We start from the raw sequence: 25,963 nt of genomic DNA, 5'->3' as shown, positions 1-25,963 counted from the left end.
ATTTTCTATAACAATTACCATTACTTTTGAGCCTAATAATAATAATAATAATCTTCAGTGCTTGACACCTACTAGTCGCAAATACAAAGTTTACAAGGATGAAAACATATCTCTGTTTCAGATATGGCAACTCTGGGTGTCTGATATTGTAGTTGAGATCTCCCAGCAGGTTGGTAGCAGAGGGAGAAGCAGTACCCTGGACGCTCTTTCCACCATTCCCTGGAGGGTGGGCAAGATATCTCCTTTGTGGGAGTCACAGTATGTCACCTTCAAGCCTTCTGAAAGCTTATCAGCCTTTCAGCTCTTACAGTGAACAGATCTTCCAAGGAGGGATGATAGAGGCTGAAATTCAAGCAGCTGAGATGTGATTTCAGGAGTCTACACTCTTACAGTGATGACCAGTCTTTTACCAGCAAATGATTAATGAGATACCTCAGAGCTGGCAGATTCAATCTCACAGAAATATGACAGATTTTCTTGTTATAATGTTTTATCTACAGATTAAAGTCCAGATTTGCACAACTTCTTAGAGTTCAACACTATTCCCAAGAGTGGTGCCATCAGTCACAAGCTATGCAAAGTGAATAAAATTCAGTGCTACTGGTATTAATTCATTATCTTGTAGATCCTTAACAGCTTTTTTAAGAGTTTGAGAACCTCTAGGTAATAGCAAAGATTAGGCAAACCTCACGTCTTAGTGCTGACACTTTCTCAAAATTAGTACCTTCAGGGAAGTCTGAGACAAAACCAACTGCAGACTGAATTTCCTAAAACAGATTGTGGAAGACTTGGAAATACTCTGCATATTTTCCTAATGTGTTAATAGGACAGTTTCTAAGGTACTGGTTTGTGTCCATCTCTGAAAAATAAATGGTTTGCCTGTGGGGCACCCCACTGCATGAAGAGAGTGACTATAACAGACATACTTTGGATTGGTAAATGCAGATGGCTCTAAAGAGTTCACTTCACAAAGAAAGCCATATTGCAAGTCATATGTTTAAGTTTTAGGGAACAGCCAGCTGACTGTGTAGCTGATACTTCTGTTGATGTATGGCATCTATATAAACATAACCCTCCTGTTGTATCACTTCAACAACTCAGTTATGGCTGGAATTAAAAGCTACAGTGATCACTTAAAAATGTCCCATAAGAGATCAAGTAATAATTCCCATACCTACTGCTCTTAAGTTCCTTTTCCAAATTGTACTCAGATTCAACTTAAGGGAAATTAAATTGATGACGAACCCAGAGTAAAATGCAACTGAAATGTTAAAGGCCTTCCAAACTAGGTATAAATTTAATTCTAATATAAGTAAAATTACATTTATCAACTAATAAATTTTCATGCAGTTTCCATAAAAACCAGAACACTTAAAAAGACAATTACATCACATTATCAGATCAAGGCATTTCACCATGCCAAATGCCCTTATATGAAGTCCTCAATCACCACTCAGTGTATTTGGAACACCTGGAAAAGCTAAAAGACAAAGCACAGGTTTCTTTACAGTCACAAAGGCAAGCAAATTATTTACAAGTTGCTACTGCACTGCCCCCAGGCTTTACACAGACCGTGACTCCATACTGAACCTACAGCAGTGGGCAGCCCCCATGTACAGTGATGCCCTGAAAAGCCGAGGCAGAGCACCTGCACCTGGCCAAATTGAAACAAGAGTTAAACCAAACCCTCCCTGTGCTCCACTGATAGTCATTTCCTTTGATAATGGCTATGAAATAAAAATATGCATCACTTTCACAAGGAAAGGAAAATGTCCAGAGATGATTCAAGAGAATCTGCTCCATTGGTAAAAGTCCAGTTTAATAGCAGTGTTTGTCAAGGAACAGATCTTTGTCTAAAATTATTTCTAACCAATGAACTAATGAAATACCAGCTCCATTTAAAAGACACTTCAAAATAATAAAATAATTAATTTAAACAGCCATTAGGGATCCACAATTTGCTGCTATATTTATGTAGTTATAATGCAATATGATTTACTAGTGGAAGGGTCAAATTAACTTGCATAATTATTAATGACAGATTTTGGCAGCAGCATCAGTTATTAGCTGATATTCATACTATATTAACGGACACTGTGTCTTCACTTTGGGATAACATCCCAAATTTCCAGACTACTGCTTCCTTGACCTGCTACATTGACTTAAATATTACCCTTAAGCTGCAATTACACAAGCAGGGCAACACCTTTATATCATGTTCAGAACAATACAATGCACAAAACCCTTACAAGAACATATTTCTGTAGGTCTGCTTTACCGAGGTCAGCTGCTTAGCCCTTCCTGCTGGAACAGCTTGTGCCAATTAAGCATTTACATCTGACTTGTCAAAATGAGGCACAACTCCTTCTGCCAGGAGCAGGTGAACCTACAATTACTTGTAAATCAGCAGCCTCTGACTCATCAGTAACTTCACTGAAGATTTGTTATCTTCTTAATCAGAGAAATGGTAGGCATGTACAAATGGACTGCCATCCACAGAAGGAATTAATGTCTTCAGCTTAGCCAACTCCTTCTGCTTAAAAAAAAAAAAAAATCAAGACGTTGGAATATGCATCTCAGAGTAGAAAGGACTGTTCTATTGCAGAACCTGTTTAATATGTGATGGTTCTTTTTAAAAATTAGACAATGCTTTTAATCTATAGACAACAGAACTCCCACTGATTTGTGCACTGCAAAATCTGTCCTGAGGGTCTTACTTCTAAATACTTCAAAATGTATTTTCAAGAGAGAGGATTTTTCCATTATATCAATTTATTACTGTATGAAAAATTCAAAACAAATATGCAAGGTCCCAGAGCAGGGGAGATATTCGGCACTTAAGACTTGGCAAAACATTTCAGAATTTATTGTGATGAAAAACTCTGAAATGGGAAAGCACTGGAAGCTGTGACTGACCATCTGGTCTTACCAGTGTCTCAAACAGAAAGACAGAGATTTTACAACTCAATATGAGGAGATGTTAGGTGAAAGAGTGACAGCAGAATCCTATAATGAAAGTATTAGTATGAACCCTTCAAGTCCTACCTGCTTTCTAATCACTAATCCTGCTCTTCAGACTTAATATAACATCTTAGATGCTCAAACTATTTCAAATTTTGTATTTGATTGCTGCTTAAGAAATCTCCTCACCATAAATAATTTTCTCATTTTGACTGAGAGGTGAGGACTTGTAACTTTTATTCCTACACCAGAAATAACTGTGCATAATGGAAAAAGATGGCAGGATTTTGAATTCTTTATGTCTTTGTGACAAAATCAGAGTGCCTGCAATTTGAGGCAGAAAATCCAATCACTGCATTTTTTTGATTTAGATGGGTGAATTCTGCTTAATTCAGTCTTGGATAATTAATGATTTGGTTCACTGTGCTAAGAGTGAAGGTAGTGTCTGTGATGTGAAAAAACATGATGGGGACCTGGACTGGACTCTATTTCTGCTATCATCATCCATGGCTCCAGGCTGTGGGGTTGGAGTTCAATTTAGATTTGAAAGTCTCCAGATCCTACAGCCAGTTTTGAGAGTCACATTTCTCCAGTAACACAAAAGTGTATGTGGGAGACGACAAGAATTGAATTTTGGTTTTGCTTTGTAAATTATGAACAATGCTCTCACACAAGACTGCAATTCACAGTGTGACAGCTGTGTTACCAAAACTGGAAGGGCTTCCCTGTTTCAGCATTTGTTTGCTTTTAAAAAAAGTCACTGTCTAGACCAGACTTGCTCTCACAGTAGCAGTCACTACTGTAAATGTCTTCATGCAGGAGACAATGTGTCCCCTGCCATTTTGGGCTACTGTAGTTCTCTGCTGTTCAGTTTTGGTAGTCACTATGTTGTATACAGGATGGAGGGAAATGTCTTCCCCATATTATAAAACAAACCCAGCCCTGCCTGTTTGCTAACAATTCCTTTGGGCATCACTTGAGAGAAATCCACCCAAGATTCCTCTAATATGTCCAAATATCTGAAAACTACTCTGAACAAGTCTTTCAGGCAGAAGGGCAGTAGGTGAAGGGTGGTCCTGCCAGCTGAGCACTTATGGCCAGCAGTTTTGCAGTGGGTGCTTGTAAGGATAGAAAGCCCTCACAAGATGAAATGCCTAACCAAAGGGAAACTTAAACTCAAAGCTCTCTGAGGTGCTCAACTCCTGTTGCAGCAGCCTACATCTGACTGAGCTGAGCTGATTATTGGGCATCTCATATTTGAAGATACACATCATGGCCTCCAGAAAGACTTCATTTTGCAATCACAGCTTCCCCTCCACTCCTGGGGGATAGTCAGACCTCTGCCAAGGACAAAAGTTCTTTAGGCATTGAGTAGGCAAACACATCAGCATCCAAGTACAAGAAATGTAGTGGTGAGCACCAGGACCATGCTCAACCTTCCTGCTGGAATAGCGATGTGGAGACAGTAATTCAGCATAAGGTTCAAACTCATTCTTTGAATTCACACTGGATCACCTCTACATTCTACCATCAGGATTTAGAAAATCCTAAGGAAAACCCATTTCTTATTCTTTTATGTCCTAAAGCCATACAATGTTTATTTCTATAACAAGTTCTTGCTCCGAAAGGCTATTTTAACAATTAGCAATATATCTGAAAACTTTGTTTACTTGAAAACCTAGACAAAGTTTAAGAAGTTCCAGACTATTCCTGTTCTTCAGATTCCTGTCTAATATACACACATTGTGACAGTCCAGAGATGAGTGGCATTCCTCAGGGGATGGTATTAGGACTGGTGCTGTTTAACATCTGTGTCAGCAACACTGACAGTGGGACTGAGCACATCCTCAGCAAGTTTGCTGATGACACCAAGATGTCTCATGCATGCAACACACTGGAGGGGATGGATGCCACCCAGAGGGAGCAGATGCCATCCAGAGGGAAGGAATGCCATCCAGAGGGACCTTGACAGGCTTGAGCAGTGGGCCTGTGCAAACCTCGTGAAGTTCAACAAGGTCCTGCACCCATGTCAGAGCCATCCCAAGTACAAACAAAATCTGTGAAGAGAATAGATTAAGAGCAGCCCTGAGGTGAAAGACTTAGGGGTGCTGGTGCACAAGAAGTTTGACATGACCTGGCAACGTGTGCTCACAGCCCAGAAAGCCAAGTGTGTTCTGGGTGCATCAACACAAGCATGACCATCAGGTCAAAGTAGGGGATTCTCCCCTCTACTCCACTCTCATAAGACCCCATCTGCAGTACCATGATCAGCTCTGGGCCCAGTATAAGGAGGATGTGGACTCACTCCAAGAGGGGGCACAAAGATGATCGGGTGGCTGGAGCACCTTTTCTATGTGACAGTTGGAGAAAACTCCAGGGAGACCTTACAGAAGCATTCAGTACCTGAAGGGAGCCTACAAAAAAGCTGGAGAGGGACATTTTACAAGGGCATGTATGGCTAAGGAAAAGGGGTAATGGATTTAAACTGGAAGAACATAAATTTAGATTAGATGTTAGGAAGAAATTCTTTACTGTGTGGGTGGTGAGGCACTGGAACAGGTTGTCCAGAGAAACTGTGGCTTCCCCATCCCTGGAAGTGTTCAAGGCCAGTTTGGATGGGGCTTTGAGGAACCTGGTCTAGGGGAAGGTATCACTGCCCATGGCAGGGGGGTGAAACTAGATGCTCTTTATGGTCCCTTTTAACCTGAACCATTCCACAAATCTATGATCTGTCCTAAAAGATCTGAATGTCCTTAGCTTTCCTACTTGCATGGAAGGGACCCTGCATGCTTTCTGAAATTAAGCTATACATCTGAGCTTATATAGCTGCCAAAAGGTTTCACCCTTCTTGTAGTTGGTCATTTTTATTTTGGCATTTTCACCAGTCCAAATAATTAGTTAATTAGATGCTCTGTCTCCAGAGATAAAGATTTCACTCTGAAAAACAAAATTATACAATTACTGCATGGAGATTAGAGTCCTCTGCAGTGATGTCATTCACTTTGGCTTTGCACTGACATGATTGTGCTTGATCCCAGCTGACAGCTCAGGGCAAACTTCCACTAAGGTCAGGAGCTGTAAAGACTTCACTGTGTACCTATGTGTGAGCATCCAAACACCAGAGACTGGTTCATGTATCCAGACTCAGCTTAACTTTCCTCTTCTGCATTTTGACTGAAGCAATGTTTGAATGAACACTTCCTTCATCCAGAGTGCAGATGGCAAAACCATGGACTCCTCACCCAATACTGTGGACTCCTCTACCCAAGGGTAGAGCAGAGACAGCAAATGTTGCTCACCAACAAGTGAGGAGTGCAGGCTAGAACATATTTGCTCTTCCTTGTGCCATTTTAAAGAAGTCACTTCTAATATTTTTTTGTAAGACCTTACACAGGTTAAAACTGATACTGACTACAGTGTATATCTAGCTCTAACCCCTACCCCCTTTCCTGTTTTGAAAGCCTGGCTTTTACTTCCAGACAAAGTCCTTTCTTCTTTGCAGTGCCCCTGGAGAAACCTGCATGCTCACAGAGTATTTAGGGGTTGACAACAGCAGTTTTTCAGATTTTTAAGGGTCAACATCACTTGAACTAGCTTAATCTCACGGGTCTATGAAGCTGGGTTAGAAATGCTGCCTAAACAAGTATTCCATCCACCTTGTCTTAGTCTTGGCTGAAATCCAGAGACAAGGAGGAAAGCAGATGGAGAGAAAAAGACACAGTTAATTAAAGGCCAGGTTCTGAGCCTCTCTATTGCCTTCAGGTCATTACAGACATATCTAGGGAACACACTCAATTTCATTGAAAGTTCTTTCTTCCTTTGCTGTCAGCATCTAAGTTTAGTTGGCCTTAGGCCCCTTAGAGCCTCATGAGCTTTCCCTTCATATCATCAATGAGTGGTTTTCTAGGCATGGGTTAAAGAGCAGGCTGCTGCTTGCATAAGGGGAGTTACTCCGGAAACATCGATGTGCCAAACCGTCTGGAGGAGCTGCCACGGGCTCAGGGACCATGTCTCCTGACAGTCCTCACCATCACACAGTCCCCACCATGCTAGTTACTTCTAACATGGGCTGGAGTCCCTCTCCTCAGAGCCCCTTGGTAAGGTACACATCACAGCAGTGTCTCAATGGGATGGCAAAGAACTGCATCTGAAATGAAGCTCAGGAAAGTCAAAGCTCAAATAACCCATGTGTCCCACTTTGCAGAAAAAGGTACAGGTGAACCAGCAATACTGAGAGACCAATGTGCACAGGGAGCAGCATGGCTGATGGCAGCTTTCATTTTGATACTGCAAGGCTGATGGATTCCCAGGAGGAGGCACAGGGTTATGCTGCCTGATGGAATTGGCTACAGAGCAGAGACAGTGAAGGCAAGATCGGGGGTTGGATGGGGCACCATAAAAGCAAGTGGTCCATGTGAAGGAGTTAGAAATGTGGGGAAAGGAGACCTGGGGTCATTCCTGAAGGAGGACAAAAGCAGCCTATTTAATTTCCCATATTCATAAAGTTTCATTCATTTATTCAGTGCCTCCTCAGGATGTGCTGAAACACTCCCCACACATTCTTAATGTAAGTACCCAACGCTAATATGGAGGTGTCTCCTAAACCAGGGAAAGCTGGTGCTCCTCACACTGCTTGTGGTTTTAGACTGCCTGCTAAGCTGTGTGATTCTACTTATTTTCACCAGAGGGAATTAGGTTTTTTCCCTTCAGAGTAAACACAGCATTTGCCAGCTATTATATGTGAATTCTAGGATTCTCTGCATTTAATAGATTTTGTATGAATCTATCTGCAGGAAGCAGAGTTAAAGATTTGTTGCTGGATCAACCTGTCAATACTGAAGTGTCTAAAGAGACACTAAATGTACTATAATTGTTCCTAAAAGTCCTCAAAGCACAATAAAAGCCTTTCAGGGAGTGATTCAGCTGCTTGCAAACAGTTATGCAGTGCCATCCCATACAACCAAATAGGGTTTGTAAAACAATCAGGTGGGACTAATACAAAGGGCACATCAGAGGGTTCTCTGATTTTCCACAACAGCAGCTTGAGGCCACATCAAAGAGCACTAGATGCTTCCTATTGCAGACAACTGAACTGTCAATGTCTGTAGTGACTGGAGAGACATGATTTTTGCATCGACTGGCTTTAACCACCCAGTCCAACTTGGTAACTGCTTTAGAGTTGATCTAAATTTCCAGCAACATTCAGTTTGATTGCAGAGAGAGCTTTTAAAAATAGTGCCTAGCAGACTGCAGCCTTTTGTGGCTCACAAAGCTCTGAAAGCAATTCCAGCATCTTTATGTAGTACCCCATGACACAGACACTGTACTTTGTAACAACCTTTCAGCTCCCGGACTGCTGTTTTTTTACAGATGTCTTTCCAGTACTAATTTTTATTCACTTAGCAAATTCAAACTGCAAATCTAGCATCAACCACTTTGCTCTTTACTTCCCTCTCCTCTGAATACCATTTAAAAGCAGTGTCTATAACATCAATATTTAACCACAAGGCTTGTTTTTTCTCCCAAGGAAGTGGATTGCTGTACACATGGACTAAATCACAGTGCCTAGACAGCTGATGATAATGAAAGCACCATTCAAGATGAGACACTTGATTGCTACTCTAAAGCTTACCAGTGAAAGAAATGTGTAATCTCTTTTTTTCATTGTATTTGAAATGAAGTCACTTGCTTAAATATTAGTCATCTGGATTTATATAGCTCATTTTTAGAACTGTGTTAGCACCTGGCAATCTAGCCTGAGAAAGCATCAGGCTATCCCAGGCCCATTAGATTTCTTGTTCTTCTTTCTGCAATGTGTGACAGACTTCTTTTTTTCTGACATGATCTACTCCCACTTGACAGGGGACAAATCCATGCACTCAGAGCAGCTGCCTGATGGAGGGGAAATAGCCTGGCAGTGGTGCTCCCTTCCCAGTACAGCTGGTCAGCAGGGCTGGTCCCTGTGCCAACACTCTGCCACATCTCATCCCCCTCGGGGTAACAGGGTACCCCAGGCACAAGAAAAGAGAGTGACAAAGTACTTTATTTTCTTTCTGTGATACAAAGATCAAGGTAATTTTCCATATTACTGCCCATGACATTTTCCTGAACACAGAAAGAGATTTTTCCTGCTAAAAAAACTATCCCTCTCTGCTTTCCCAGCTGTCTTTGTACTTCCTTTCCCAAGTGTTTCACTGTTGGTTTTTCTCTGATTCTGCCTTAATTTTCTGCAGTGTAGCACAAGTACAAAGCATGCTCCTGGCAGAAAAGACACTGAAAAATTCTGCCTGTCCTCTGCCTGACTAAAAGCTAGGCAGAAGCCTTCTTCATGTCTTCTGCACATCTGGAGATGGCGCTGATAAAGACCAACAGCCAGATGATGATACCTAATGATTTATTTTTCCTTGGGGGAAATGCTGAGGATACAGGATACACTTTGTAACACTGCTCCCAGGAGAGTTTATATAAGCAGGGAGAAGAATTAATAGGCAGCCTTATAGGGAGAGATGATTTTGCATAAGCATTAAGGAGATTTACTGGAATACCAAACTCCCGGGACCCAGTCTGTGTCCCTGAACCCAGTGCGTGCAATAGAACCAGGAAGGTCTCTCCCACAGTGCAGGAACCATGGGGACAGAGATCACTCTCTGGAAATTATCTGTATGTCAGGGATCACAGGAACACTGATGTGGAAGGCAGCTGCAGAGCAAGCCAGCAGGAACTGAAGGCACCAGGTGTGCTGGGCACGGGGATATATGGCTGGAAATAAGGAGGAGTTTGGATGCACTGGGTAAGGCTTGGGAGCACTGATTTGTACAAAGAGGAAGAGATGAGTCTTAGCCTGCATGTGCATTAGTGGGAAAACTGCTCACTTGCCATTGACTCCTGACATGCCTCCTATTTTTGTAACAGTTGTAAGCAATTTAAAACCAGTGAGCCTGAGTCACTGCTATGGTAAACTGTAGTGCTCCAGTGTCTTGACAACAGTAAAATGTACTGAATGGTCTAGACAGAGTGTTTGGATTTTTGTCTGCTTATAAATTAATTTCCCTTGAAGCACCCAGACCTTCAAGCTGCACACCTGGCAAAAAAGGGGGTCATGCCACTCAAGGGGCAGCACAGCACTATGTCTCTGTAGGAATGCATTTCCCAGGGCTAGGGGATTAGGGAACCATTTAAAACCAGGGAATCATATATAACACAATGAAAGGAGGGAATTTCTCTGGCTTTCCTCCAAAAGCTAAGCATTATTCATTGATCAGAAAACAGATCTCCATCTCTACTGAGTATATTTCTTCTTCCATTTGCTAAGTGGAAAATGACAAATGAGCTAGCTGTGCCCTTTCCCACATCCTTTTTCCTGTCTGTGCAGGTGTCCCCATTGCTTTGTCCTCCTGCAGCACACCACAACAGTATCAGTAGCTACTTACTTGGCACTGCTAACAACCTCGGGGGCGGTGGAGGTGGAGGAGGCGGTGGTAACAGTGGAGGTGGCCTGCACTGGCAAATTTCCTGGCAGCTCTCTGTAAATTTCTCTGCTACAGGCTTGGAGCATGACTTCTGGGGCTCACCCTGAGTGACCTGTGAAGAAACAAGTCATTGCATGAGCAGCAGAACAATGAAAACTGATGAATGTGTCTTTTAGACTTGAGTACCTGAGTGGCACCTGAGACCTGTAGTGAGAACTGAGCTAATGTTCTTAAGATGTCCCTTCCCTACATGGTCCGCATTTTAAATATTTTTTTATTTAACACAGTACCTTCAAGAATTCTTTCCTGCTGTCAAATTTGGTTGAGATTGGCCAGCTGGTTTCTGAGTTATTATGGGGTAAGGAGAAGGCAGGCAGTGGCAGACAATACGATTGCATAAGCCTTCTTTCCTTAAGAAAGCCATCTAGCAGCATGCATTATTCACAGGGTCATTGCTGCAAGCCAAAGAGAGCTAATAAAAATTACAAGACAGTTAGGGTCAGGATTATGTTCATTTTCCTTATGGCAGAACTGAGAGCCAGAGGACATCCCTCCTCTTGCTTTGCCAGCCTCACTTGGAAGTTCAGAGAGCATTTCACAGGGCGTTTCACTTCCTGCCAAGGGGGGAGGCTACCCGACTTTAATCATCTGTGGACCACAGCAATAACATGGTTTAAATGGAAATGCCACATTGTAGCCTCCTGTGAGATGCAGTGTTGGCAAATAATAAAGGTGAAGATGAGGCATTGCAGAACCCAAGCATAAGCATCACTTGGCCATGGGCAATGATTTATCCAGTACTGCTATACAATCTATTCAGTAGCTTGATCCAGTCATGACAAGGATATTTATTAACAGCATATTTTTCTTATCATAGTAGTATTTACATAACTAGGGATTCAATGAATATTCAGTAAAATTCAGTATAATATAATGCTACAAAATGGAGTCAGTCCCCAGTGAAAAGAAAATTTGCTGAGCATCACAGAAGCTTCTGAGAGGTGTTAACTTCAGAGGTCTCTAAGCCAGCTCTTTTTGAATTACTTATACAGGATACAATTTCGAAGAGACAAAACAAAACCTAAAAGATTAATAAGCATGTTATCTAACAAGCACTTTGAATGTAAGTATTAGGAAACCACCTGGGACAGACTTGTGTCCTGCTGAAGCTAAGGACAGTTATACTAGCATATTTTCTTCTAAAGTTTGGTCTCAGGCAGGTTATTGTCCTAATAGTTTTGACCTAACATCATCTTCTTTAATTAGCTGTTTTTCACAACACGTTGGTCATTACAAAGAAGATGTCTCATGCCATGCTTTCTAATCCGTTTTAGGCAGGCTTCTTCTGCCTCTCTGGCAGGGTCACCCAGGGTTGCCTTCTCCCCACTTCTCTCTCCTGCCCAAGTTTTGCTTCCCTTCCCCTGCCAGCTCCTGGCACACAGTCTGTCTCCTCTCCCCTTCCAACCCTGGCCCCCAGCATGGCCAGTGTGCCTCTTCCAGTACCCACAGCTGAGCACCAAGGGGGCTGCACTGCCCTGCAGGAAAGCTGTACACAGTCGTTTTATATATTTCTGGCCAAAAAGAGAGATGTGGCTAATTAAAACAACATCACTGCACAAAGGACGTGTTCACATGCGTAGGAGGTTTCTAAATGCAGAAAGACGCATTACTCTGGCCTCAGGGAAACGGAGGTAGGGCTTTGTTGATTAAATATTATAGGGAGGGAGAAAAGAATAGAAAAGGCTACGTGTAGCTAAGTTGGAAGGACGGCTCAGCACAGCATAAGGCTCAGTTCTTTAAACAGCTTGTCTAAATCTATTACCAAACATAGGGAAAAACAAATTCAGCACAAGTGCTTTCCAACTTTCCCCTTCACCATCAGGTAACAGTAAGAAGATGGTTAAAGATCATCCCAGACAGCTTCCAGGAACTTACACAAACTCTCTGAACACTCTAATGAATCAAAGCGACTTGGCTGCGTAATCCCTCATGACTAGTAATAAATCTGTCTGCTAAGAAGGTTTATTTGTTTTTAAATAAGTGATCCCAGGCAGCTGAATATCCCCCATGCTGCTTCAGCTCTTCCAACACTGCTCACATGAGGGGTTGGGTTCCAGGCATGCTCCCAAGAAGAGCGCTGTGAGAGAAGTGTCCTTCCGGTGCAGTGTCAGGGGCATACCTGGGGTACCTCCTTGTTCAACAGGTGAGACAAGATTTACCTTGCTGACAGAAGGAGGTGCCAACATCTCTCCAGTGGTGTTGGCAGCTGATTAGGAAGCAGCTATTAACTCCTAGCTACAGCCTGGGCCCCCCGTTATTGGATCCTGAGAGCTCACTACAGTCTTGCAGGGGGCAGTGTGATAGGAGAAGATGGACACAGGGAACAATAACATTGAGCAGACTTGGAGCAGCTTCCTTTGCAGATCAGAAGCAGCTTTGCATATGTAAGTTTGAAGAGAGTGCTGGTATGGCAAACCTACATTGCTCTAACTTAATAACAACCAAAACCAAAGGCTTGCTCTGTCTTTTTTTAGAGCTATTGACTGCTTTTAAATCCCTGGAGGCTCTTCTCCCTTAGGCTGGTAATAGAGTGTCCTCAGAAAATAGTGGATAATTTTCTCAATTACTTTGCAGACAAGATTAACACTGTCATGGCCAGTCACTTGCTGCTCCTGCTCCTGTCTACTTTAAAAATATTATTTTAGGGAAAAAAAAAAAAAAGGAAAGAAAAAAAAAAGGAAAAGTTGCTTTGCTTCTCAATACTTTAGCCTGAACCTCTATAACAATTTCCCATGATCATTTTTAAATAGTTGGGAAAGAACTGACATTTAAAAGCATGGGCTTTATCACCTATTTGTTTCCCTTCTCCTGTCACTGAATGAAATGTGTGGTTGTTAGAAGATGGAAGTAGGAACATAAATATTACCTTGACAGGTTTGTCTAAAAGGCTTTGTTTTAAAAACAAAGATATTTTAAGTTGGTTGAAATCCGCCAAGAAAAGGAAAGACCCAAATCGAGGTTGAGGGCCTCGGGGAGGAGAGAAATAGTCAAGGACTGCAGCAAGAGGACAGAATAGTAGCACTAATATAAAGCAGCAGATAACAGTAGCAAGATAGAATCAGGAAAAAAAGGAAGGCATTTGGCTCCTTTTCAAGGAAAAAAAAAATCCCCCTGTTGATGTCTATTAGTCTTCTCATAAAGGAAATGAAGGCTATTACTTGTGTCTTCTAAAGGTAAGCAGAAAAAAATCACTAGAAAATATGCTTTAGGGAACATTCTTGCTCTGGCAGGAGATGATGAAATAATACTCCGTTGTTTCTTTCTTACTGCCTGCAATTCAAAGTAAGCTGCCTTTACAGCATGTGGCAGGAAAAGCAAAGCATATTGAAATAGCCACACCTTTCTATGGCCAGGTCACCGAAATGAATCTGGCCTCAAACTTTACTGCTTATTTGTTCTGGCAGACTCTTCCATGGCCCCAGAATGGCTTTAGAAGACCTTTGCAGGTAAGGGGTAACTGGAAGCCCACCAGGCTGCCAGGCAGTTTGTGGCACAGAGGTTGCCTTGGTGAGGGATCACCTTTGGAGACGGATCCACAGGGCTTGCTCCCTAGCTCTTCCAGCCATTCCTCCGGGTGCCGGAGGTGCCATGAGCACGTTTTATTGGCCTGTCTGAAACTTGGTTGCTTGCTCGGCACGAGGCTTGCTTAACACACTGAGCAGTTGGCCAGTCTAGACATATGCTGCCTGGACTTCAAGCTGATGCATTTTTTTCCCTGCTCTGAAAATATGCAGAGTTGACTTTATGGATTTGTGCATTTGATGTGAACGTGTTTTGCAAAAAGGACAAATGTTTTAAAATACTTATGGAAATGAAAATCTGATCCACAAATGTCCAGGGAAGAACAAACAGAAAGTGGTAACTGGTGGTTTCCTTTTGCAGTCTCTGTCTCTCAAGTTTGTGCCTGTGGAATATTTCTCTTTAATCCAAGATTTCTCTTAGAAACAGTGATCCTAGTCCTGTTTTGCATACCATGGAAGAATAAATCTGCATGTGGTCAGAACTGTTTAGTATTTCAGTAAAGTCCCATGGGGTTGCAGCAGTCCACAAGCACGTTCTACAGAGTGGGATGGGAAAAGAGGATTAATACAGTCCCTGGAGGGTGGCCTTCTTGTGACTTTTTTTAATCAGGTAAAGGGAGGAAAGCTTTAACAGAAAAGTGCAGTTGACTGAAGGCACAGAGACCTCTAAAAGCCTGCTGATGTAGCAAGAGCTTTGTCTCTTGGAAGCAGTCTACAGAGATGAGATGAGATCTCACCAGTGCTGCATAAATCCCAGGACAGCTCTGTGCAATTCACATCAGTTAATCCAGATCCATGTTTACAAAACCAGAAAAAACGTGTCCCTGCTATTTATCCTGACCCTTTCTGCTCTTTTTCAAATTATGTCAAAAGCCTCTGACAGAATCATCCCTTCCCTCTTGTCACAGAACTGGCAACCATGCTAATAAGAAAAGATTGTGGGTTTTGTTTTGGTTTTGTTTTTAGTAAGATAAACGTTTCTCCTTTGATTAGCATCTGACTGATTCTTTTAAGTGTCTCAAGGCAGGGCCTTAGGAGGAAATGCCGAGGTGGGAGGGAAGGCTGTGCCACACGAAGTCATTGTGGGGACAAATGCGTGAAGAGGGGCTGGGGGATGTGAGAAAACATGCCTGCTGCTATAGATGGAGCAGGGGCAGGGGAGCGCCGATGCAACATTACAGAATTAGTCAAGGAGAGAATGGCTTGTGAGACTGAAGATAAAAGCAACGATTATGACTCAACATAGGGAAGGGAATCATGGGAGGGGTTCAACCATGAAGGAATTTCAGTCACAGGAAGGATGGAAGGCTGGCATGCCAGTGAGCATTCCATACCTGCCCTTCCTATTGGAACCTGCTCGTGGGAGCCTAGTTTTGGGAAAACTGGAAAAAAGCTTGAGTATGTGCAGGCTTACTGTTTGTTCTTCCACAGAACAGCAAGCAATAGCACAAGTACAGTTGATGAATGGGTCATTCATCCAAATTCCAAATTATTGCAAGGAAAGGCTGGTGAGCTCCTTGGCTTTTTTATTTCTCTGAGCCTGTTTCAATTTTTATAAATGTAATTGTTTTTTAAAAGTTTTAGATCATGTGAGTAATTTCCCAGAAAGTTGTTTATCTGAGGTTTTTTTTTTCCTCTGCTCAATTGACTGATAGAGGAGAGGTTGCAGGAAGCATCTCTTTTCACCCAACTGTGCTTCCCTGAGAAATTCAGTTATAGTTTAACTTAAGATTAGCGACCTAAATACTTGAGGAGGACAGCAGGAAGGTAGTGCTGGCAACAATTTTTATGACAGGACATTGGTTTAAAGGTTTTGTTGTATTCCTGTTCATTTTAATCCACAAGGAGCACAAATCCTCTTTGTCATTCATGGCAAGAGACAAGATGCTAAAACAAACATCTCTCTAATCTCTTGGGAGTCACTAAGTTTAGATCAAGGAGTAAAAGATGTGGAGTCTTCACTATGTTTTTCCAAGAAAGAAACTGTAATTGGTTTGCTCTTGAACGGCACATGGCTGGCTCATCAATCACTTCTCCGAAGACTTATATTATAAATAAACTTTAAAATATCGAAGTGACGCATTTGAGATGAGCTTTGCTGCTGTTCTGATTCTCCAAACTGGATGGGCGCTCTCCCTCACTGTATACCAATTTCTCCCAGTCTCTCTTGCTGCCCACCCACATTACAATCAAGGTCACACAACACCACGGCGTCGGAGTTGGTAAAAGCTGATTCAGCCCTTTACGCAGAACACCCTCAATTCAATTCGCAATCAATAACGAAAACCCACGGCAAGGCACGACCGCCGGGGCTCCGCTCCGCCACTGCCTCTTTCCGCGCATCTTGCCACCTACAGCGAAATGCGCTTCCCAGCCATCTGACCGCCGGCGCGCCGAAGAAAGTCAACTCCATCCTGCTGGGACCGAACACTCTCGGACCGAGTTCAGCGCTGCGAGGCTGGCACCGGCCGCCCGTCCCGCACACCCGCCGTCCCGCAGCACCCAGCAAGGGGAGCCCTCGCCGGGGACAGCAACAGCTCTCCCGGCTTTGGGGCCGCCTGCGCGACCACCGCCCCGCCACGGCCTCCTCCCCGCAGTGCCGGGGGTGCCGGAGGGGCTCTGCCCGCGCCCCCGCTTTTCCCCCGCCCCGGCCTCGCCGCCCCCCGCGCCCCGCTGCTGCGAGCGGGCTCGGCCGGCCCTACCTGGAGGGACCCCCAGAGCGGGTGGAGGGCACAGTGCAGCAGCAGGGAGGGCCAGCAGTAGCGGAGCAGCCCCAGCAGCTGCCGGAGCAGCATCCCTCCTGGGCGGGCGGGCGGGGGCGCGGGCTCCGGGCGACCTGGGGAGGGAGCAGAGCGAGCCGGCAGCAGAGGCGTTGGCTCGCACCCATCCCCGGAGCGCGACTGTCCCAACTTTAATTCTGGAGGGGAGGGAGGGAAGGCGGGAGGGAAGGAGGGGGGGGAGGGAGGCAGGGAGATGGGCGGGTGGGGAGGGGAAAGAGTGGTCGGGAAAACCCAGAACCCTGCAAGTCCCGGCTCCTTCAGCAGGGAGACGCGCCTCCACCCCCGCCCTGCCCGCCTCCCTCTCCGCCCCGCCGGTTTCCCCTCCCTGGGATGCTCCGGCTGTCGCCGCCGGCAGCCTCTCCGTGCCGGGGGCTTCCCAGCCGGCGCTCACCGCTGAGCTCGGGGCTCCCGCACACACGGGAGGGGAGCGGGAAAAGTTTGGAGCTAGGCGTGGAAAAAAAGAGGCAGGGCCAGGGCCGGGGCCGGGGCCAGGGCCGGAGCCGGAGGGGAGAGGCGGGGAGAGCGGCGCGGCCGCGCAGCCCGGGCGTTGCATCTCCCACCAGCCCGCCGCCGCCGCTGCTGCAGTGATTTTTCAAGCCCATCGAGGCAGTCCCTTCCGCGCACGGCTCCCCTCGTCTCTCCCTCCCCGCCCGGGCTCCTCCCGGCGGCAGCTGCCCTTCGCTGAGCCCCGGCGGGGCGGCCCCGGGCGGCTCGGGGACCTGCGGGAGCGGGAAGCGCCGCATCCGCCCCGCGCCCTCCCCGCAGCCCAGAGCGGGACCGACCCCAAGCGCGGTCCCGGGCGGGATGAACCTGCACCCCCGTCCTGGAGGAGCCCCATCCCGGCTTGCGGCCAGGAGGTTTGGGGGTTGGTGGTTGTCGGTGTTCACCCCTTCTCTCATGAGTGATGAAAGGGTTTGTCCTGCGACAGGCGGGACATGGGGTAGGTCGGCCCGGTGTCTCTGGGATGTAATAGGGAAGACGCTTCATGACATTTGTGGTTCTACGTTCCAACAAAACACGCGGAAATGTGCAACAGTGCATGAGGGGAAGTGGATAGACCACCCCCCAATATCAAATCACCACAGTCCGGCTTCCCCACAGGAAGGAAACAGTAGAAAATCAAGGATGAAGATAGTTTTGCTTCCATTGAAGCACTAAAAGCAAAACAGCTGTTTTGTGAATGGTGGCTATTGCTGAAAGTTGGGCCTTGTGGGTATCAAGATGAGCATAAAACATTTGTTGTTGGGTCCATGACACAGGGATCTTGTTTTCAGTGTTTCAAATGCAGTAAAGCACATGGGTATGAACAAAATACTAGTTCCAAGGTTTACATTTCATACTCATTCAAACTCATTCAGATGAATGAGTTTGAGGATATTGACTTTAGTTTTTCTTTGTATTTCTTGTTCTCACTGAGCCAAGTTTAATCATCAGTTTCATAAAAATCTGCTCAGAGAAGCAGGAATGGAAATACATTAACCTCTGAACTGATGCACAGCTAAAATTCTTTTTTCATACCACTGTTACATTCATTTTATGTCCATTCATTTCAGCCCCGACAGGCACTGTTTTAAATGTCAGGACTATCAGGCCCAGCAGCATTTTACAAATGAGAACAGCACACTGGAATTTAATGGTGTTACACCTGAGTTGAGGTAGAGTCATTGAACCTAGGCATCTATTTGTAAATCCCTGTTTTGTGGTTTTATAAGAGCAGAATTCAGAGAGACAGAGACATTATGATTTTGGGTATAAGCAGTAATTGTACAGCAAAGATATTTTCTGTAATGATGCTGAAAAAGATGGCGTCCTTTTCTGTAAGCCTACTGTGTAATACGCAGGGCTTAATATATTGTGCTCATTCAATTATAGTTTTAGTGAGCTGGAGTCACAAGAGACAGCAAAGCTTTTCAGGCTTTCTGGTGATTTCCTGAAGGTATTTCAGCACTTGGTCACAGTACAGAGCATAATAAATTGCACCATCTGTATACAGAGTTCTTGGTTCCTGACAGAATGAGAGATAAGGCTTTAGGCATTGTATGCCAAAAAATACAACACAGATTTATTTTCTTTCAGTATTTACAATGCCTTAATGTCTGAAGAACTGTGGATTTTCCTGCCGTTAGCAATTGCCCAAGTAGCTGTCTCAAAGCGCTGTTCCTGTGGTTCAAAGACAACCCAGGGAACTGAGGAGACAGAGCCAAACTCAACCCACAGTTGCACGGAAGCAAGCGCAATCAGGGATATTGTTCTGACACAAACAAGAGCAGAGTTTGGCCCAGGTAATCAGCATCTTTTCTGTCTCACATTGGTAATTGACAGTTCACTTGGGAAAATGATTGGGCTGCAAATATATTAAATCCCGCCTCTGGTCCCAGTCATATGGTCCACACAGAAACGTATTTCCCATTAGTCTGAATGGCTGAAGAAAGGGCTGAATGTGTGCCCTGTTCTTGTCCACATGACACCAGTACTTTTCATTAATTACTTTGGGTTCTCTGTAGTTTCTGTGGAGAGAAAATAGAGTCCAGGAACTTTTTCCACTTATAAGGAAGATAAATTATATAATGCTTGCAAGACTGTAGGCCCTGAATCAATGACAGGCTTGGAATATGTTTTGCTTAATAATGCATTAACTATTTTGTAGCACCAGGACTGGTAAGTGGAAGAACACAATAATTTGTCTGCAGCAGTCACACTGCTGAAGTGTGGAGAAGGATAATGGCTAGGGCTACCATCCCAGAACCAGAAAGAGGATTTCCTGGAGTGTAGTCCCACTACTACCAACTCCCTCTGCTACCTTGGGCATGTTTTAAAAATTACCTATACCAGATTCCCTGCCTGTCAAAACAGCACATTGAGATCCAGCTACCTGAAATTCTTGCTGTGTTTGGTGGGAAAGGCAGTAACAAAGTCCTGTCCTCCAAAATGTTTAGCTCATCACAGAAACATGGAACAGTAACAGATCCTTCGCTGGTGTGGTCAACAAAGGTCCATGCTCTGGTTCAGGGCTCTGGAGATGAAAAGTGCTTTATAAGTGTTACAGCTCAAAATAATAACTTAAACTATTTTAAAAGGGTCTTCTCTTTTTTTTTTTTTGTTTTTTGTTTTCAGAAAAAAGACTGCATAAACAACATCATTCAAGTGGTTTCTTAAAAAATTTAAGTCAAATATTAATACTGTATGGAATGATGACCATGAATCATTTTCCCTTTCATCTTTAATCTGATTACCAAGGAAGAATGTTTATCTTGTTTGCTTCATGTTTTTATTTTTTAAACAATTGCTGATAATCAGAGAAATTGTGATTAACACTCCAATGCAGCAACTACTCTGGAAAATTAATAAGGATTGCAACACTGATTAGCTGTACTAACAAATATTATTTCTTTAATCTAAGTAGCCATAATAGCCTTTAAGAGGCTATTTATTTTGTCAATAGTGATGGAGTTTACAACATAAATTCAAATGTTCAGAGAGCACAGGAGAAGGTTCTCTTTGATGTTGACCTATCAAAACTTTATTAAAATCAATAGATATTCCTCTGTCTGACTTTAGGCAAGTTTTACCCCTATGTCTTTGGTGACATCAGAGGGGTTTTAGCTGAAGACAGTAGCAGAGGAAGCAAAGGCAACCTCTTCTCAGACTCTGTGGTCAGTCAGGCCTAGAAAGAATCCACTTAAGCTTTGTTTCACTAATGACATTTCTGGATGCAAGTCAATGAACTCAAGAAGAATGTCCAACCTGGTGAAATGCTAGAAAACATAAACATTCTAGAAAACATTTTAGCACTGACTTTTTAAAGCCTTCTTTAGCCTGGCATGGTCTGTCCCAGATTAATTTTTGGGTTTGAGTCTAGAAAAACATCAGCAAGCAGGTAAATATACAGCATCACTTTTGCTTGCACTGAAAATATTTTTGTTGCTATGTTTAAAAGATATTTTTATTACTCCATATATCTAAAGCAGTGCTTTCAACATGTGGAAAGAAGATTTACTGGTTTTGATTTCAAGTTTCTACCTAGCAATCCACAATTTATTGGGATATTTTTAGAAGATCAGGAATTAATAAAGGTCATAGCAACAGAAACAGTGGAGGAAATTGCATTTCTTCAAATACCATAATCTCTTCCCAGGGAAGGGAGAGAATTCTTCTTGATGATCCCAATTATTTACTAAAACTGAGGACCATACAAATAACAAATTTTATTTTTGGAAGATTCGATTATTCTATTGTTCAATATTTCCAACTTGTGGGAAAAGATTCCCAACTTTGAGGATATCTAGAATACATTTGGATAACAAATGATTATTTGATTTTCACGATATTAACATTTTGGAAATGAGTTTTAAGTTTCATAAATATCTGAATTTCAATAAGTGCTCTTAAAGTTTTCTCTCAGATAAATTCAGACTATTGCACTGCATCTGGAAAACAATGGCAGTGTGCCTCCTTTTCCTTGCTCTAGGTCAGGAATACTGTAATCAAAATCAATGTCTCCATGTCAGGTTAGGTGAGGAGTGGATAGGACCAACATGGAAAGTTGTATGTAATCTTTAGCTTGTGTTCCCTCACCTGAAATTACAGAACATGGTAGATTTTTATTCATGGTCAAAAAAGCTGTGGCTATACCTCATACAAGCCTGTTCTTGTATTTTCAGTTTTCTGGCTCTGAGATGCTGCTTTCAGTGATAAACAGGCCTCCTGCTTACTAACTTGCAGTAGTTTCTCACATTTTGTTCTCTTCAAAAATGCATTTTGTCAGCAGTATCCTTGCTCTTTGTTTATAAATATAAAGGTAAAATGTGTGGGATTAGTTATTAAACTGTCCAGAAAAAATCCTAGATGTAAGGAAGAGATTTTATGCCCCAAATAATGTCCTTTTTTCAGCTTTATCAATTGTTCACACAACACATTACTTTTTACATATATTACATTTTCAATCACTTGTGACTTTATAATGAAATCTCTACATGCTGAGTGAACTGCAGGTTGCAGCAATCACTTAAGTGCTATATCACTTTTTCACTCATTATACATTGTTGCTCTGGTCTCAAAGATTAAATAATTGTTATTTGAATGTGTAAGAGATGGTATGAAAGCATTGCCTTCACATTTACTCTTGGACTCTTTTTGCCCAGATCTTATGGAAACGGATGGATGGCAAGGACAGGGCTGAGTAAATGTCCGAGAGTCTAAGTCGTTCCAGATGAAGGGCAAGGATAGAGAATCACTGCCTCTAAAACAAAATTATCAGTATTTCTTCTTTTTTTTTTTTTTAACTCACCCTTCAAGGAGAAAGCTGCACACATTTGGTCTGACTGATCTAATTTTGGTTGCCAGTTTAATCAATCCCAAGCATCAGAATACTCCTTAAAACTACAAGTCTGAGAGTTTCTATGCCTAATGAAAATGTGTGACTAAAACTACTGTGTGCAGGTCTGTATATTTGACAATGTTTCATTTAAAAATGCATGAAAAATGATCAGTTTCATAGAACACTGTTTCCTCTTTCTTTCCCCTCTCTGTCACTTTTTACCTCTGTTTCTAGTTGACATGATACCGAGTCTGAAAAATTAGGAACCAGATTTCAGAAAGCTGTCAGTCTGCAGATATCAGGTGTGGGCTGTCCAGCCTGTCTTTGTAACTGCAAACACACAGACCATCTGGGTTCATATCTGGGTTCCAAGCTGTGGGGGGTGCTGGGAGGAAATCACAAATGTATTATTAATTGTTGCAAGAAAATACTGGTAGAAACATGCCCCGACTTTATTTTTGTTTTTCTTCACTTACTCATAAATTCCACAGCAGTGGATTTTGGTAAAAAGCCATTCTTTGTTTCTTTAACAACACATTCAACAAATGTGGCATACACTGTGCTGAGGTGGATGAGATAATCTGTGCTGCTGACAAATATGTGACATTTGTTAATGGCAGGGAAAGAAATATGAGGTTGTGCTGATGTCTAACACAGATTTTTGGTGAATATTTTACATCAGCTAAGGTTAAGGGTTAAGAGCCAGACTCTGAGCAGGTTAGATTATAATGGCTCCATCTGTCTCATAACAAGAGCTATTGATTGGTTATAAGTCCCAACTAGAGGGGGACTATCACAAAGACAGCACCAGCTCACCACTGACCTCCGCTGCAGTCATATAGCACTGGGCTTAATGGGGAGAGTTCCCTTCAGCTGAGCACCAAACACTGCTCTGGGACAAACACTGGCAGGTCCCAGTTCTTCCAGCAATATGTAATACAGGAGTTTGTTTTATATATTAATTCAGAACTGTCCAACACCTTTGTAGTCTCCTGTCAGTAAACTGTGGTTCTATTTGCAGATGGAAAGGAAAATCCAGTGATTTGTCAGTGGTTTCTAGACTTTTACAGCTTGTTAAATCATTCTACATCTTTTGCATTACCTGTGTCTGAAGTCATCTTGAGGAACACCAATCCAGTTGGCCACTGCTGTAATTTCTTAGATCCTGTGTTTTCTGTAATATCTGAAGAAAGAGAAGAAAAATACCTAAAGTGGTGCCTATGCTTTCTGGTATGCAGAAGATATCCTGAGATCTGCCTGCTGACAGTAGGTGGTAGGTTAATGTTCAGTGAGATATTGTTAGAATTTTGTTAGATTAGGGCAGTAGCTGGGAGCATGGCTCCTTGTGGCTTAGACTGGCTGTCAGAGGGACTGCCTGACAGACCATGTTACCTTCCCTGTACAGAAGACAGACAAACACATAGGTCTTACAGCACTGACAACTGCACTAATCCTGGCTTGGCCGTTGAAGAGCATAGATAAATGCTGCTATGAAAGTTCATAAATCTGCATCATAATATATTTCCAACATTGAGGTACGGCAAAGCATTTCACATCTCTTGCAGCAACCATGTGTTCCTAAAGCAGTCCTGCCAGGCTGTGTCTGTGGGTTTCTGCTGTCCCTCTAAGTATTTTCTAGGGTCAGAAGGCATTTTTCTGGCAGCAGCGCTCTCTGCAGGGGTAGACCTGGAGATGTACACGGTGCAAAGAATTTTCTCAGCTAGACATAAGGGAAAGGCAACAATATGTTTAGGCAACAATTCTAAGAAAAAAAGGTATAAGTTCTGAAATACTTTACCTTGGGCCTATGCTACGGATGTTTTGATGAAATCAAACAGAGATTACACTGCTTGTAACTTCTTTTATGTCACAAACTGTCACTGTAATGCCAAATTGCTTCCCTGGCAGAATCTTATGCAAAATGTGGGATGTCTCTTACTAAGGCCACCAACATCAGCAGGCATGTATCAGCAGTTTCAACGCACCTTTTTTGCACTGAATCAGCCAGTGGAAGTAGATCTTATTGCATTCTAAAAAAAAAAAAAAAAAAAAAAAAAAAAAAAAAAAAAAAAAACACCTCCTAATAATAAAATCCCAGTTATTATCTTTATGTTTCTAAGATTAGTATTCTTTTTGGAAACATCCAAATCCTTGATCTCTTCCTTTTCCTTCTTCATCTTAACAAATATATGCACTAGGAAGAGGAAGAAAACTCACAGTAGGGTCTGGCAGTCCATAGTTCCTCCAGCTGAAGCACTTGCACCTTGGAGTATTCTTTATCTTGCAATCTTCTTTGTCTCACCGAACAGTGAGAGAGTTCTCAGGAGGTCCCAGGAAGAGAGTGATTTTGTTTTCCATCTCCATGGCTCCTAACATCAGTGCCCACATTCTGTTCCACATAGCCTGAGGTGTGCTCTCTCTTGCTTCAAATTTCCATCCTGCTCAGCCTGCTGAAAACAGATGAAGGACCGTGCTAAAAAATTCCAGTGCTTTCTTTATTGTGATGAGTGATGAGCCACATCATGGTTTTGCTGGTACTAAGAATTCTTGGCTAGTGAAAAAATTTTGGGGGTATTATTGTATAGGCAATGTATTTTCCTGCTGCTTATTTGCAATGTATTTGTTTGCTGCTTACGTGAAGTCACTGTGGTATAATCAGAAAGAAGAAAGAGGCTAGATATATTTTTAATTGCTCTATCACTGGATATTTTAAAGGATATTAGAAATGCATCTGTAAAGGATTATTGTAAATGCAGGCAATCCTGGTGGGAAGAAATGATGATATTTGACTCCAGTTCAGAAGGATGAATGATTTTTTTTATTATAACTATGCTATAATACATTAATATGCTATTTAAAGGAGATACTAAAACTACAAACCTACTTGTTCTAATTACCATATCTAACTAACGCACAACTCGTGACCCTCTTCTCGAGAGTCCATACACAGGTGGATCTGATTGGCCAAACAATCAAACAATTGGCTCAAACAATCCTCACCAGAATCCAATCAAGCAATCACCCCAGGTAAACAATTCTCCAAACACATTCCACATAGGAAAAACAAGGAGCAGAAATAGAAATTGTTTTCTCTTTCTTTCCTCTGTGCTCCTCTATGAAAAATCCTGAGAGAGAGAAGAATGTGCTTGCTACAAAGGATCAACAGAGCCTGAACCCATTTGAGGACTAGAGGAGTTATCAGATTCATCTTTGTCAGCCCTTTCTCTTCCCCCCAACTATCAAGTATTAGTCTGGTGTGTTGGGAGTCCCTGGGAGCCACTAGCTGCTGATTTGAAAAGAAATGCACCTAGAGCCGTCCTGCAAGACTGACATCATCATGCATTCATGTCAGTGCCTCCTAAGCATTTTGAGATCCTCTGATGAAAGTCATTACATAAATGCATAGCATTGTATTCTTAAATGCTTAAATCATGACAGATTTTGAATACGTATTTTTTGTGACTCAGTCATGAATTATCACAATTTGCATACAGTATTTTCCTATATTCAGCATCCCCTCCTTCTCATTTAATCCTTCTCACTTGTGCTGCTGTAGTGACTTTAAACCTGAATTACAGAAGCAATTTTGGAGTGCATTGCTGTTAACTTGGTGATGAGTAATCTTGCTGTACCTATAGGCTGGAATAATTGACAATTTTTTATAATGAGCAAGGAAGAAACCCGTAATCAAAGGAAGTATTTCTCTATTTATGAACAGGAGATCCATTTTACTATCTTTGTATCCAAAGCTACAGTGGTTGTCTAATGTGGATGTTATTTTCTTCTGCTTATTGCTGCAGTGCCAAGGGATAAGCTAATATTAGGCCTTCACTTAATAAGGCCCTGGTCAAATGC

The 25,963-nt window shown here is 42.7% G+C and overlaps 1 protein-coding gene across 1 annotated transcript in view; it reads right to left on the bottom strand.

Moving 5' to 3' along the window:
* The window catches only part of PRIMA1 (proline rich membrane anchor 1), a 49,863-nt gene extending 33,057 nt beyond the window's left edge, over window positions 1-16,806 (bottom strand). Inside the window, exons 1-2 of the mRNA XM_053981518.1 lie at window positions 16,714-16,806; window positions 10,392-10,542 (exon numbers count right to left, since the gene is read on the bottom strand). Coding sequence (XP_053837493.1) covers window positions 10,392-10,542; window positions 16,714-16,806 — 244 coding nt within the window. The remainder of the gene's footprint in view (window positions 1-10,391; window positions 10,543-16,713) is intronic.
* Between the last annotated feature and the right edge of the window lie 9,157 nt (window positions 16,807-25,963).

The sequence above is a fragment of the Vidua macroura genome, chromosome 6, assembly GCF_024509145.1.
Source record: "Vidua macroura isolate BioBank_ID:100142 chromosome 6, ASM2450914v1, whole genome shotgun sequence".
Classification (NCBI taxonomy): domain Eukaryota; kingdom Metazoa; phylum Chordata; class Aves; order Passeriformes; family Viduidae; genus Vidua; species Vidua macroura.
This window is presented reverse-complemented; position numbering and strand designations above follow the sequence as displayed.